The following is a 15,020-nucleotide window of genomic DNA, read 5'->3' as shown; positions in this document are numbered from 1 at the left end:
TTGATTGAATAGAATAACATTATAGAACCTTCTAACAATGAGACGTCATGCCAAAAAAGTTACAAATAAACACTTGCCAATCTATGCACCTCTTCTTCTACTACTTGTGGCACCTAATACATTGCTCAAGTTTAAGAGTGGATATAAGACTATTTTTATAATTTCTTTGTCTTTCTTGCTATTGAATCTTCATCCTATTACAAAGCAATCAAAGACAAAGGATGGAGAAATTCAATACAAAACAAGATATTTTTTATATATGAAAAAAAAAAATTCTAGACTTTCACTTCACTCCTACATAGTCTTTTGGATGTAATGTAAGTAAATGTTAGTTGCTTATAGTAATATTATTTATTCAAAGGATTGATCTTACCTTGTCTTTATAGCTTACTAATAGCATGCTAGTAGATGAGTGTATTATGATTTTAACATCATCATCCTCTTTATTGATGATTTTAGTAAGTATAATCCTTTAGAGATAAAATGATTATAGAGATTTTGCACTAAAGATTGTCATTATTGAATTTAAGTTGAAAAAGTAAGTTTTATTAAAAGAAAAAACTTATATTACTTAGATTTTATAGAAAGTTGGTAGGTATATTCTATAGGTCTTTTATTTTTTGTTAACACTTAGATAGATTCTAAAATTTAATTAAGATTTTTTTTTTTTGTTATATATTATCTTTTCTTATGAAGCAAAGGCACCCAAAAATCTTTAGTAAATTCACATATGGTTTTGTCCCATAAAATAAATAGTTAAGAAGCATATCATTATTTGCTTGGATAGGATTGCAATTGATAAGTTGAATTATTATGTATGTTGCCATATTCCAAAGGAATAAAGGTATTTTGTTTTTAATTAACATTATTGATACTTTTTTTAGAATAATTTGATTCTTTCTTTTCAATACTCATTTATGTTGTGGTGTTCAAGCAATGGCCAATTGACAAGTGATTATGTGATCTTGTAGATATTTAGTGAAATCTTGTCATATGAATTTCTTCCTTTTATTGGAGAAGAGTGACAACAACATTATGTTAGTGGATGTAATCTCTTTTGATATATCATGTTAGCAGATGATTGACAAATGTTTGAAATATATCCTTCCTTACCACAACAACAACAGATAATTGATCCTTATGTAGGTTTAAAATCATCATTAGTTTCTTCCATATATAATTGATTCCATAATTCTTCTAAAGATAGTATGATTTTTTCATTTTGAATCCATATAACTAATTTTTCAAAGTTCTTTGGGAGATGATTGAAGATTCTCTAAACTATGACTGCTAAAGATTGCATTAAATTGATAGGTTTCAAATCTCTAATAACATCATTGATGTGTTGCATAAAAAATGAAACATCTTGTTGTTCACTTATTCTCAGATGTTCCCATCTATTTAATACTACAATAGTGTCAAAAATGCTGTTAGTAAGAAACATGCTCTTGAGATGATTTCAGTGTTTGTAAAAAATGATAGAAAGAACAGTGCTTGTGATGACAAAAAATAAAATAAAATAAATAGTGTGCAATCAAACTAGGGAGAGTGCCCACTTTGATACCATGTGGAAATAACATGAGAAAAATTAATGGAGCAATGTTAAAACAATGCTTGTATTACTGAATACCGATGTGAATACACAGGGTATAAATACATTAGTTGAGATCCGTAAGGTTAGGATCTAATGAGTTCGAGATCCATCCACAGATGGATGTGAAGTGACAGAGACTACATTCGTTTGATGATTGGTCCAACACACATTTGCGTTTAGCGTGCGTGCACACTGAAAATGGCACAATTGACAATCTCCTTCGTTGCGCAAAGGTTTTGAAGCTAATTGGGGGTTATGAGTGGTCGCGTTTGGGGGGGGGGGGGGGGGGGGGGATGAAAAAAGAAAAAAAAAATCTAATTCAAGCGAGGGTTTACATATCACGGACCTGCTGACGATTTGGATCACATTCAATAGATTCCCATACCACCGGGTTTGCGCTGTGATGGCTAGTCGGTAAACATCCTCAGCAACTCCATGGTCATGTCAAATTCTCCATGCCAATGTTAGACGACGATTATGCAGCCAGTGACTCCAATTTGCACGTTTCCGATTCGCATCGGTCTCCCTAGTGCCAGTCAGAAATATCAAAATGCTCGAGTTGAAGCTCTCTATAATCTGACTTGGCCTGCCGAGACGTCACCCAAATCTGGCTCAACTCTTTTGGTTCAACAGACTCTGCAGTCTTTAGAGAATCCTGGTAAAAGGAGGTAGTTTCTTTAACGACCAATAACTGATCAGGTTGGCCTTTTTCTATTCCTGAGGAGACCTAGTGAGTCAGAATAAAATAAAAACAAACAAAATGAACAATAAGAAGAATTCGAAGAAACCGAAGAAAGAAAGCAGAAGTAACGACACGTTGCAATAATTATCGTTAGCCACTGTTTCGAAAGTTGGCAATTGACCAGTCGAAACCCTTGCAACCATCTCTAATATTTTAGGGACATGTATGCACTTCGCACCACACACTTTTCCTGAACTTGCACACAGATTGCAATGATTTATCCTGGAAATCTTCATCTTCTCATGTAATTGTTAAATCTTACAGTGCTCGAAATTGTAAATTTGGAGGTACGTTCCTAATGATGAAACTTTTCAACACACTGATAGCGCTGCCGAACCACCATGACGAATAATTCCAGCTGCAGTGGACCCCTTTTCCCAAGTTCTAAGAAGAGGAAGCTACACAGCTGCATCATCACTATTCCTGCTCGTTTTTCATCCTAGCTTAGCCTCTTTCTAATTGAATTACGAGGTAATTTTGATGCTTTGGGAATTAGTAGGGTGTTGGGCATGGAACTAAAGCGAGTATAAAAGAAGGGTGCGTGGGGGTTCGTATGGGTGGTACACGGATCACGCTTCTGTTGGGAGGTTTAGAAGGTGTGGAGCGAAACGATAGCACAATACGTGGTATCAAATTTAACTCCATGGATAAATTTGTCTGAAGCATCGCTGTCGTTCCGTCACGGACCTTCGAATTTGATTGATTTCTGCTCTTGTTTTCCTAGCCATGTTGTTTGATGAGAATGATGACGCTTGGCGACGACGGACATTTCAACGAAGTTTTTTCTCGTGATTGTAGGATAGATAGCAATTTGTTACAACTGCTTTGTTGAATTTGGCTGAAAGAGCAGTCTGCGCCTCTTCCTGGAGCATTCCTATATACTCGGTTCAGGTGAGTTGACGCCACGTTCAATTTGTAGCATGTAGGGTATGACCAAGTTCATGTTTTGCTCTCTCACCAAGAATCTTGACCTCAAACGAAAAAATTGCATGTTGTGGATGGCATGATTGAGGAGACATCACGCAGCTTGTAAGAATCGTCTAATGATGCCAATGTCTGAAGGTTTGGGGCTGATAAAGGTTCTATAAGAAGGTGATGACCATGACGAGCAATCAAGTGCGGAACAAGCAGATCAAGCTCAAGCATTATGTCTTGGGAAAATTGGAAGAATCGGACTTCCAAATCTCTTCGAACGAGATCACCCTGGAATTGAATGACAATAACGATGTTCTTGTGAAAAATCTTTACCTATCTTGCGACCCGTACATGCGACACCGGATGAGAGGGGAAACCAATTCGTATATCCCTCCTTACCAAGAAGGACAGGTCCATAATCCCATTCCCTCTGATTTGAACGTAACCGAATCATTTGTCAAGTAGGTTGTGCATCACTACAGACACTTGTCAAGTAAGCTTCTGGTGATGTCTGTTACTGTAATGAAATTCAATTGTTGGCTGCTCCATCTGTGGGTATGTCAGGTTTTGGATGGGTACGGTGTGAGCAAAGTGGTTTTATCCAACAATTCAAGCTTCAAAGTGGGGGACTGTGTTTCCTCCTGGACAAGATGGGAAGAGTATAGCGTCATTCCTAGAGGTCAGCGTCTCAAAGTCATCGATCCTGCCCTCGCCCCACTTTCTTACCACGCAGGTGCCCTTGGTAAGTTAATCGATAGCAGTCAGTGGTGGCTCACACATCTGCTTCCTCACCTCATCACAATTCTTGGAAATGAATTTGTGTAAGAAATTGTGTGTACTAATTTACAATCTATGAGGGGTATTCATGGTGAGCGTTTGCTGATGTTCCAGGGATGGCTGGCTTTACAGCTTACGTTGGGTTCTTTGAAGTGTTGAAGCCCAAAAAGGGAGAGACACTCTTCGTATCTGCAGCATCGGGAGCAGTGGGTCAACTGGTGGGACAACTCGCCAGAGACGCGGGCTTGTACGTGGTTGGCAGCGCAGGATCACAGGAAAAGGTGATGCAATCATCGAGGACAACCCTTTTGAACTGCCACTGTAGTCAGGGTTACTTTCGGGTCTGTTCTAGAATGCATATTGGTAGGCACACTTGGGCATTGAAGACCAAGACTGTCATAAGCTGAATGAGCTAACCCTTGGCAAATCCGTTTCAGATTGACTTGCTCACGAACAAGCTCGGATACAATGCCGCATTCAACTATAAAGAGGAACCGGATCTCGTTGCTGCTGTAGCAAAGTACTACCCTGACACCCTTTGCAACAGCACTATAAATAACTGCCTCCGTACAAACAGTGTCGTCTGTCTTGGAAACCCTCTCATTCCTACATACACGTTTGTTGTGCGATGATGCAGGTACTGTCCTCAAGGCGTCGACAAGTACTTCGAGAATGTGGGGGGCAAGACGTTAGATGCGGTCCTTGACAACATGAACAATTTCGGGCGGGTAGCAGTATGCGGATTGATCTCGCAGTACGATCAAGGCGGACAGGACGGCGTCTACAATCTCAAGAGGATAATCAACAAACGGGTAACGCTACAAGGGTTTCTGCAGTCGGATTACCTTCACTTAGAGCCCAAGTTCATGGACCACATGTCGAAGCTCATTAAGGCTGACAAGCTGGTGTACTTCGAAGACTTCGCCGAGGGCTTGGACAACGCTCCCAACGCATTCTGCAGGATGATGATCGGCTCGAAGATCGGGAAACAAGTCATCACTGTAGCCAAGGATTAGCGATTCCTCGCTCAATCCCCGTGCGCCTCGAGAGGAACACACACAGAGCGCAGAGAGGCTCCAGAGAGTTGAGGTCCGTGACCAGCTCCGAGCGAGTGGGCTACAGAAATGCTACTAAACAAAGCTCCGCGGCTCCGTATATAACAAAATTTTCCTACACTTATCGTGTGATTTTTGCCCCGCCTTGGGTCTGGCCCGTCTTTGTAATTCCCGTCTCCGTGCCGATTTTTGAATTTAAATATCTAAATCTGAATTTTTGAAATTCGTGTTCTTTGCTTTGAGCCCGCTGGGGCCACAAGTTAACATGGTTAGTCGTGGAGACAAAAAAAATTCTCATGGTAGAACCTCAATGTGATTTGCTTTAGGGTAATAAAAGGTTTAGGGTTTTGAAAAGTAGCACAGTATTAAAGGTGTGGTAGTAGTAATATATACATATATAGAAGGGAATGTTGAATAGACCCATATTTTTACAAAATAGACTCACTTTTGACAGAATATGGTAATCATGATGAATGTGGTTGGTTTTTATCGGTTGTATATCCAATAGCAGGGAAATGAATATAGATGTCATTATTTTTTTATATGATGGTAGGTCAATTTAGTAAAAACTTGGGTCTATTTAACATTCTCCTATATATATATATATATATATATATATTTTTTTTTTTTTTTGTTAAAACATCAAATTAAAGTTAACTAAATTGTTTATTGTTTTGAGGTTCCAAATGAAAACAATTAACTAATCTGGAATGAGTATACATGTATAGTAATTACAAGTATATACAATATTACTTTTGACAAAAAAAATTACAGCATAGGATGAGTAACTTTTGTTTCAGTATATGTATATATATAAATGATTAAAGAGGGATTAGCTAGGATATTTAGAAGTCTTGCATTGCTGGGAGATATTTGAGTTTCGTACAAAAGATCTTTTGTTCTACAATAATGTTGTCTGAGATGCCTGCTGTAAAGACCTCTTTACCCACACTGCATAATTGCCCAGTTCTACTGCAGTTTGAAGGCGGATTCTGACAAGGAAAGGGGAGATGTCCTCCCCCATTAGTGCACATGCAGAGGGTGTGACATTGCATGAGCTTGACACTCCAGTTTCTCACCTCCAATTTTGATAGTTCACCTAGATTGATAATCACAGCACTTGGATCCAGACTTTCTCTTGAATTCTCAAGATGAGATGCTACCATGAAGTCGAACAATAGCTATCTCCAGCAACCTCAGCAAAATACTTTGCAGGATCAGCATAATGTATAGAGCAACAAAGTTGTTGTAAGCCACACATATGATCTGCTTAACTGAGACGGACTCGTCTGTCCGCAGTACAGTGAAGAGTATGAGATAATGGTGGTGTATTCAGCGGCAAATGCTGAAGAGTTGAATTACCTGGGTCAGAGAAAGAGTGTTGCGATGGAGAGTAGACACTTGACTTGCAACGACGAACAAAGTGGGCACACACGTCCAGCGACAAACAATCAACCTCAAGTTTGGAAATGAGTGAATGCCATGAAGCAAGTTAGATCGACCACCAGGAGCTAAAGAAAACTGTCGAGTATTCCACCTATGCTAGAAAAGGCGGTTACACTGTTGAAAAAGTGAACCCTTCGGATGTTATATGCCACTTATGTACACTAACTTCTTATGGACGTACCATATCTACCCTGCCTGTCTGGTAACGCCCCCAGTTTGAAACCAGAACCAATTCTCATATCGACGAACCTTCAACCATGAGCAGTGCACAATTCAGATTTATTCTACACCTGCATATTTAACCGGGAATCCCTAGGATATAGAAGAGCTTTCGATGGCAAACCTCCCTGGATAACGAGTACCGTTACCTGACAACCGATTTCTATGTTAAATCCTCCTGCAAGACAAGAAGTTTGTATCTTGCGTCTTGTACTTTCATGGTTGCAGGAGCTGGGGTGACAAGATCCCTATCTTTGCACTCAAACTACAGCCCTCACAGGGAATTCAAACCAAGGCTTTACAGACGCTACAGCTTCAGACATGTACTGAAGATGCCAATCAAAAGTGTATAAGACTATGCAGTTTATATTCCGAACGTCTCTGCAATTTACGTACGGGAGCCGGCCCGTACTGGAAAACTTCTCCATCCTAGAAGCGCCAGCAGATGAATTTCCGCTGTAGCCAATTTTCTCGTAGACACTCCAGCGCAACCTGCAACTTCGCTTGTTCTGGGGACAGTAATTTGGGCTTCATCTAAACTCGAGGCTAAATGGAGGCAAGCTGCCAGGGTGATACGCATGCCTGAGTTTGAGAGGACGGTTGGAGCCATTGCGCGGGATATCTTGCGAAACATGCGCAACGCAAGAGGGACAGTTCCAGGGCTGCTTAGATGCAAATCCCAGTGCCATTTTGCCAACATTCTCATCACCCTGGATGTCGAGAAAACTGCCGACTGTTGCGTGCGGGTGAAAGATGCCCTTATCTGTGTTCTGTCCACCCGCTGTCGCTTGGCTGATGAAAGTAAGAGATTGGTGAGATCTCTGTTACTAGACTCAACTTCTTGGGATTGGGGTCTATTCCAATCCCTTGCTTCAAAACTGGGATCCTGGTTGGCATGAGAAACTCTTCGCGTACTTGAAGAAAAAGAGGCAGTGCTATCACACTCACACTGAAAAGACAACAAAAGGACTTTCAGGACATTGACCTTGCTCACACGAGAAACTTGTCGGCAAAATATTTAATTACAAAAACTGCAATAAAAGGTTTTCAACTGCTTTCACTCACGATTTGTCAAGTTTGTTACGAGTTTCAACCAAAAATCAGAGCACAGAAGCTAACACAAACATAAACATGGTTTTAGGATTTTTGGGTAGGCAGCGGATAAACTCAGTAGGGGTGAAATCGTACACTTCCATCTCTGTTATCTGGATATGGTCAAGCTATGATTAGTGGGAAAGACTTGAAGTAGAAGTTACCTGTCCATGCGCAACGCTTCTCATATCATCTTCCAGCGTACTCACCACAATCTGCTTGCTTAGTGGAACAGACACAGGCAAGAAGCAATCCAGCGACCTCTTCCTCTTAAGCGACTTTGGGATACCTAAGGATACACTCCCTTGAGCACCCCTGCTGTCTACAGTAATGCCTTCCATGTCTTCACTGCTAAGTTGAGAAATACTACTTTCGCAGGGCGAAGTCTGCACCAAATCCATTTCCACTATCACGGCACTCTCACAGCTCTCTGGTTTGCTAGATGAACACCCGCTTTCATAACCCGAGTCTGCGCAGCCTGCAATAGGATGAGCTCTAACAGTGACTCTCGAAGTGTCAATTACACCTCCATGGCTGTGAGTAGTGCATTCATCCTGCGATTCCCCCTGAGAACACTCTGCGCAAAGGCCTGTGAGTGGCGTAGGATTCCCCCCTGAGGCTTTCCATGGAGTTTGTATTCCACAAATTTCACACAGAACCAACCGAGTGTGTCTGGCCACTAAGAAGTTGGCGCTGTGAACTTTAGCATCGCAAGTCCAGCAAATGTGAGCTTCGTCAGCAGCACAATATAAATCCGCTACGCCGTCACACAACTCGCATACTCTGTTGGACTTCGCCATTTCTCAGCAGTATTTCACTCACGTGCTCGATTTGTTGCACTCTCTTCTGCCACTACAAACCGAAAGTTCGCGAAGCAAACAATCGCCGCAAATACCACGGAGGCTAAACTTGTAAAATAAAAAGTGTAATATAATATAAACAGAGGATAAAAGAACAGCCCCTTGCCGATAGTAGGAAACCACGGCCTAAGTAGAGAGTCTCCTCATCCGCCACCTTCCACCACTTTTTTCTTGTCCATTCAGAGCGTGTTCGCTACAACAAAGAAAAACCCTACCAAATAAAACGCTTCACTGCCCTATGACGGGATTACGAAATCGTCTCCACTCACACCAACTCGTTCTTGACCACAAAACGATACTTAACCTGGCGTTGGACAATCGTCAGGACATAGTATCGATCAACAACACTGTGGGAGAAAAAATAATAAAACAAAACAAACAAGAGGTATATACTACCATTTCACAATGTGACTCCTGACCACAACTCTGGTCCGGTGGAGCAATTTTCCACCACTCCAAATGCAAAAGCGCTTAATTTTCAGTCAAAACCACGAAATGATCCCAACCTCCTCAAAGTACCAAACCAACAGCTCTCAAATACCCTCCAGAAAAGAAAACCACCGCCACTCAACCGAAACTCCCACAAACTTCAACACCCACTACACCACCCACATTTCCTGCGATCTAACTCGAAAAAAAAAAAAAAAAAAAAAAAAAAAAAAAAAACTACAACGACTCTACACGCTGAATCTCTCAACCAACGCTAGCGACCGTGAGTTTTGTGTTTGTTTTTCTTTCGTTTTTTCTTTTCCAACAGCAAACCCGACTCCCTTTTATAGAGACGAAAACGACAACGCGCAAGCAGTTTCTTCACTGACGTAAACCAAAAAATAAATAAACTGCAGCCCTACAAACATGAACCGCTTGTTGGTGTGGCGACTCCGACGATCCTTGTCGTAGCAACCAAGATGTGGCCAGGATAATTGTAGCGCGCTGTCAGGAAATGTGTGAGTTCCGGAGGCGTTACGAGTGACAACGGGGGCGGGGGAGAAGGTGGGGGAAGACGAACACGACGAACACGACGAAGTTCAGGCGGAGATCGTCAATATAGGCGACGGAGGAAGGACGAGAAGGGGACGAGGTGTGGACGCGAGCGAAGAAAGGGACTGGACAGAGGCGTTTGGCGCTGAGCCACCACTCGAACGATCGGGGGGATGGATTCTGGCCACGAGTGGGTTCGGAAATATCTCTCACTCTCTGCTTCAGCCCCGCCCTTCCTCCGCCCAGGGTGGTAGTTCGGAGTTAGGCTTGGTGAGGCTCGGAGGTTCGGAGCCAATGGGGAGCTTCCAATGGATTTCAGCCATCTTTTCCTGCCCGGGTAAAGCCCTGAAGAAGGAGCTCTGCTCTGCCAGGGAAGACAGACAGAGAGAGAAATCCCCTCTTCTCTCTCTTCTCTTCCTTTCCACTTTTCTCCGTCTTCTCTGCTGCCCGCTGCCCCGTTCGTGTCTCTGGTGCACACCTGCAGTTCAAGCGGACCATGCATTCCAGCCTTTCATCCCCCATTCCCTCTTCAACTTTTTAAGTTCACGATTCTCTTGCCAATGACATTCATCCAAGCTGCATTATGTTTGTTCTGGATGAAATGTGGATGAAAACTAGAGTCTCGGGCACTAACCGTGGATAAAGTTCTTGTGTTTGTTTGATTTTAGATAGATTAGGTTATAAGGTGAATTCGGCTTATTTTTAAGCTAAATATGATCTGTTCGTAATGAAAACTGGAATTTAATCCAAAAACATACAGTCAATGTGGGTGGCATTGAGTTCTTTAGGCATACGGTGACATCCAGCAAAAAACATGAAATAATAATAATAATAATAATAATAGGCGATATCAATAAACCATATTGATTACTAAAGCATTTTTTGTAAATTTTAAATATCCTACAAGAAATTCCATTTAAGTTGAATTTAAAATAAAAATAAAAATAAAAAACTAAAAACATCAACTGGTTCATAACTGAAACTCTGTTTTTTCCAGTTTATATTCCAGATGGATCTTATTGCATACAATTTTAATGAAATATTACAACCTTGGAAGGAAAAGATATTCAAACATGAAGGGGGGAGGGGATAATGCATTAGTGATATAATATTTTAAATGATTTAAGCTAGATTTTAGAAATGAGCTTTCTGATTTTCATACGAATAGTGCTATGCACTTGTCCACAGCATAAAAAAAGCATTGTTGTCACTTACTAAAGATCATTCTTTGTTCTTTTGAGGTTGCCACTTTACACCGTTACATTTTTACAACTACATGTTTTGCTGAAATATCAAGATAAAGTCTCTTTTTCTTTTTTTCTTTTTTTTCAAAGATAAAAAAATAAATGTAGATATTCAATAGGTATAAACTTATAGAACAGATTTTGATATTTCCTTAAACACTAGTGAGTAATTCAAACTTGAGTTGGTGCTCCCAATGGAATTTTGGGTAGTGAGTTAACATGCTAGTGAGTTAACTTGATAGTGTGAAACTTGATACCTTGGGAGCGTAAAAATCTTGGTTTGGTAAGACCAAGGTTGATAAAGAATCTTACTATTTTCTTATATATATATATATATATATTTATCTGGAGAATGTCAAATAGACCCAAGTTTTCTACTAAATTTATACTAAATTTATCCACTCATCCAAACCATCATATTAAGAAAAAAGGAACATATATATATATATATATATACACTTCTAGATTCGTTTCTCTACTATTGGATCTGCAACCAATCACATTCATCATGATTACCATATTCTTCATTAAAGGTGGGTCTATTTAATATTCCCATAGATATACACATTTTCCATTTTGCGTTCAGTAATGTGACATTTGTTGAGGCATTTTTGTTCTGGATCATTATTGCTAGCAATAAAAAAAAAATCTCCATAGTTCTTGCACTGTGTTTGGATACAAAACACACTAGAATGCTTTTAATGTTGGCTCAATGTTTCTTTTTACAAAGATACATTTATTTTTCCCAGTTGTGAGCAAATGATTGCAACTGTTGAACAAAGCATGTGGGGATGTATGAAATTGGCAATACTTTACTTTGTAACAAATAGAAAAATAGAAAATGTAATAATCAGCATAAATGCACACCTAAAAAAACAAATGAAAAGACCATGTCATGCTAAATTCATTCTTGTCCATGATGCAGTGAACAATAGGAATGATTCAATCATTATGACCTTGACCAAATGCAAATGGATTGTTTCTTGCATGCACATGACTTTTGGTTTCTAAAAAACAAACAAATAAAAATTATATATAAAATGAAAGAGAGCAACATATACATCCTCCCTATGAGTAACATATACAATGGAATTAGTGCTTGGGTATATCATAAAGAACAAATGACACCATTTAATTATTCAACTCAGATTAATATATACTTCTATCCTTTTTATTTGTAAGAAAAATAATAAAGCAATAAAATACACAAAACCCCCCTTAAAATCCAAATTAATATTTAAATTAGAGATATATATATATATATATATATGCATGCATGCATGAGGTATAAAAATGACCATATCTAGAGCCATGAAGAGAGAGCGAGAGAGGGGGGGGGGAGTTGCTGGCCTATGAATGACGCCCAAGAGAATTTGTGGCTGGGGATCGAGCCATGTGAATGCTTCTGACGCGCGGCTGCGGCGTTGGACGTCCGACGCTGACGCCATCCCCGTTCCATAGTATCCTGCCATCCTCAGAGTCGCGTTCAATCCCCACTCAGCACCAGGCGGCGGGCAGGAAAGTAATTTCCTGCCCTCTGCCCGTCAATTCCCCCAGTTATTATAATATACAAATCTCTCTCTTGTCCACTTGCAGTTCTCGCTGCCCCCCGCCCGCTTTCCCCACGTGGCTGGCTCCTCTCCCACGCCTCTGCATGTTGCCCTCGCCCTGTCGCCCTGACCTTGCCTCCTCCCTTCTCCGTGTCCTCGTTGTCTCCGCATTATCACACTTGTCCGACCCTGTCGCCACATCTGCGCTGCAAAACTGTGGACGCCTTTGAATGTGTGCGCCCTGTCGGTATCTCCCCTGTTTTTGAGCTCTGTGGCGTGAGTGCCGGCCGCGGCCAATTAAGCGAGAGTGAGCGATCAATTCACACATAAGTTGCGGTCTCTCTGCGTGAGGGTGCCCACACTGTTTTGGGTTGCGGCGAATTGGATGAATATACAGCGGTGCAGTGAACCCACATGAGGGAGAGCCACCCTGTTTGGACCTCAAGTTCTCTGTTTCGCAAAGGGTGTTGGAACTCGGAGCTTTGGACTTGCTCGCGTGTCGATGCATTAGCCTCATCCGCTGGTCGCGTCAATGATGGTGAAAGTGTACACGCATAATCGTACGGTGGCGATTGTGAGAGTCGTGTTGCTGTAGGAATTCGACGAGGTATCTCGTTCTAATTCCCGGTGTGAGAAAGAAGGGTAACTTTCGGTAGATCTGTGTGTCATTCGTGGAGCCCTTCAAATGAAGAGACTCATCAATGCTGTCTTCATCTGTAGCATTCCATGAGGAAACCGTAGACGAATTGAGAATTTTCAAGCGTTGGCTGGTATGTATATATATACTCACGCTGTCTCCTTCAAACAATGTCAGGGGCGACCACTCGCAAGAGTTTTTCGCAACGAAGTCTTCGCTGTTGGTCGAAACTTCGATTTTCTCCAACAGCATTCTTATATCTTGAGGTATTTGTCGAGGTCTACTTTAGTTGTCATTTCTATTCTTTTGAAAACACGTTGATTTTGGTGTTCATGTTCAAAATTTTCTTCACAAAATAGAACAAACTAATGTGAATAGCAAGTGACAAAAGTGTTGGGAGTGGTTTCAATGCATTTTTAAGTTGCAATGTAACTTGTATATTGTTAGGGTGTGAATAATTAGGTCATCGAAATGTGATTGACTTCCGAATGAAAAAAACATTGTATGAAGTTAGTAGAGTTAAACGATTGTAGAAGAGACTAAAATAATGTTTGAGGATAAGGAAAAATTAAAAATATATTTTATGGAAATCTTATATAATAATTGTTATGTTGTACAAAATCATAATGTAAATCTATAAAGTATGACTTTTTATTAGTTTATGTTAAATCTTATGCATCTTATGATTTATGTGTGTTATTTATTATCTGATTTGTAACTAATGAGGTAATAAAATTTCAATAAATTAGTTATTGGATTTTTAATAGAAAACATTTACATGTAAAACAATTATAGTACATATGTTTGGTAACGTTACATCTTCAATATACAAGTGATGGCAACATCTAAATTTATTAGTCAAAAGATTATATCATTATTAATTTTATTTTAAATTATGAAAAAGGGTAATAAACATATTCTTATCATTTTTTACAAAAATATTTTAAAAAGTAGTATCATTTATTTCTTTTGATTATTTCAATACTAATTATGCTTCTCAAACAATATTGTTTGTATAATATTTATTTAATCAATGATATATATATATATAGGGAGTTGTCAAAGCTGCACCCCACATTACCATCTCATAATTGATTCTATCTATCCTTGCCTTTGTTTCTTGTTCTATGTCCCATGTTCTTTGTGCTTAACCCCTATGCCTTGTTCCCTATCTCATCTCTTGTTCCTTATCCTCCAAAATTAATCATCACATGGTTTGGGGTTTATATATATAATATTTAGTATTATAAAAAAATATAATACTATAATCATAGCAATATCGTACATACTTAAGCAATAACAAATATTTCTTATAATTATGTTGTTTCTTACATATTACATTTATTTATGTATAATTATAAGTAAAATAACATTTCTCTGTAAAAAAATATAAATAATTTTATTCACTCAAAATAAATATTGCTTAAGCAAAAGAATTTATAAAAAATAGAAAATAAATAATTAGATATTTTATATTAATTTACTTTGTATATACAAGTTCAAACGTAAAAATACAATTTGGATATTATTTACTATAAAAAATGACATAAAAAATTAAGGACAAATTTATTTTATTTTTTATTTGAAAAAAATTATTTTTTAATTTTACTATATATTGATAATTTTAGTAAAAAATCTATGAAATTATACTATAATTTGAAAAATTATATTGACAACATGTTTTATATGCATATATATATTATTGGCTTATATTTTATGATAGATTAATAATATGTAATAAATTGAATTAAAAAAATATTTTAAAATTTAATTTTAAAAAATAAAAATAAAAATAAAATATTCATGACAATTATTAGAAAGCCCTTGTAATTGAGGACATAGTCTTCTGATGTAGAAAATTGCTTATAAATCAACAAAAAACTTGTTTTATATTAAGAGAATGAGAAA

At 38.8% G+C, this 15,020-nt stretch overlaps 2 protein-coding genes and 1 long non-coding RNA gene across 7 annotated transcripts; 2 read left to right on the top strand and 1 right to left on the bottom strand.

The window, feature by feature from the left end:
• Window positions 1-2,813: 2,813 nt before the first annotated feature.
• Window positions 2,814-5,539, top strand: LOC112284446 (2-alkenal reductase (NADP(+)-dependent)). Of its 5 annotated transcripts, none has more exons than XM_024524266.3 (7): window positions 2,814-2,962; window positions 3,135-3,227; window positions 3,416-3,662; window positions 3,816-3,993; window positions 4,143-4,309; window positions 4,466-4,548; window positions 4,666-5,539. In XM_024524266.3, exons 3-7 carry the CDS (start codon window positions 3,432-3,434, stop codon window positions 5,042-5,044), a joined length of 1,038 nt encoding a protein of 345 aa, XP_024380034.1. In that variant the 5' UTR covers window positions 2,814-2,962; window positions 3,135-3,227; window positions 3,416-3,431; the 3' UTR covers window positions 5,045-5,539. The 5 variants fall into 5 exon arrangements, with proteins under 5 accessions (XP_024380034.1, XP_073388396.1, XP_073388393.1 ...); XM_073532295.2 differs by having other exon boundaries at window positions 3,399-3,662; window positions 3,816-3,930; window positions 4,161-4,309; XM_073532292.2 differs by having other exon boundaries at window positions 3,399-3,662; window positions 3,816-3,930.
• A 1,056-nt stretch (window positions 5,540-6,595) lies between these two features.
• LOC112284439 (uncharacterized) lies at window positions 6,596-9,670 on the bottom strand. The gene is made up of 2 exons (XM_024524229.3): window positions 8,005-9,670; window positions 6,596-7,697 (listed from the first exon to the last, which is right to left on the bottom strand). The coding sequence occupies exons 1-2, from the start codon at window positions 8,638-8,640 to the stop codon at window positions 7,137-7,139; spliced, it is 1,197 nt and encodes a 398-aa protein (XP_024379997.1). The 5' UTR covers window positions 8,641-9,670; the 3' UTR covers window positions 6,596-7,136.
• A 2,979-nt stretch (window positions 9,671-12,649) lies between these two features.
• LOC149989835 (uncharacterized) lies at window positions 12,650-13,774 on the top strand. Its single transcript, XR_016501795.1, has 2 exons — window positions 12,650-13,082; window positions 13,290-13,774. It is a non-coding gene; the product is annotated as an uncharacterized LOC149989835 (long non-coding RNA).
• Window positions 13,775-15,020: the final 1,246 nt, after the last annotated feature.

Source organism: Physcomitrium patens, chromosome 1 (genome assembly GCF_059467195.1).
Source record: "Physcomitrium patens ecotype Gransden chromosome 1, ASM5946719v1, whole genome shotgun sequence".
NCBI lineage: Eukaryota > Viridiplantae > Streptophyta > Bryopsida > Funariales > Funariaceae > Physcomitrium > Physcomitrium patens.
Note: the sequence above shows the minus strand (reverse complement) of the source record. Positions and strands in the feature narration are given on the sequence as shown.

Bases quoted from the DNA above. Each gene is read 5' to 3' on its own strand.
- LOC112284439 (XM_024524229.3), bottom strand. From the start codon at position 8,640: ATGGCGAAGTCCAACAGAGTATGCGAGTTGTGTGACGGCGTAGCGGAT. The intron at 7,698-8,004 runs GTAACTTCTACT...TTGTCTTTTCAG, and splicing joins GAAGCGTTGCGCATGGACAG to TGTGAGTGTGATAGCACTGC.
- LOC112284446 (XM_024524266.3), top strand. From the start codon at position 3,432: ATGACCATGACGAGCAATCAAGTGCGGAACAAGCAGATCAAGCTCAAG. The intron at 3,994-4,142 runs GTAAGTTAATCG...CTGATGTTCCAG, and splicing joins TTACCACGCAGGTGCCCTTG to GGATGGCTGGCTTTACAGCT. The intron at 4,549-4,665 runs GTACTACCCTGA...GCGATGATGCAG, and splicing joins CTCGTTGCTGCTGTAGCAAA to GTACTGTCCTCAAGGCGTCG.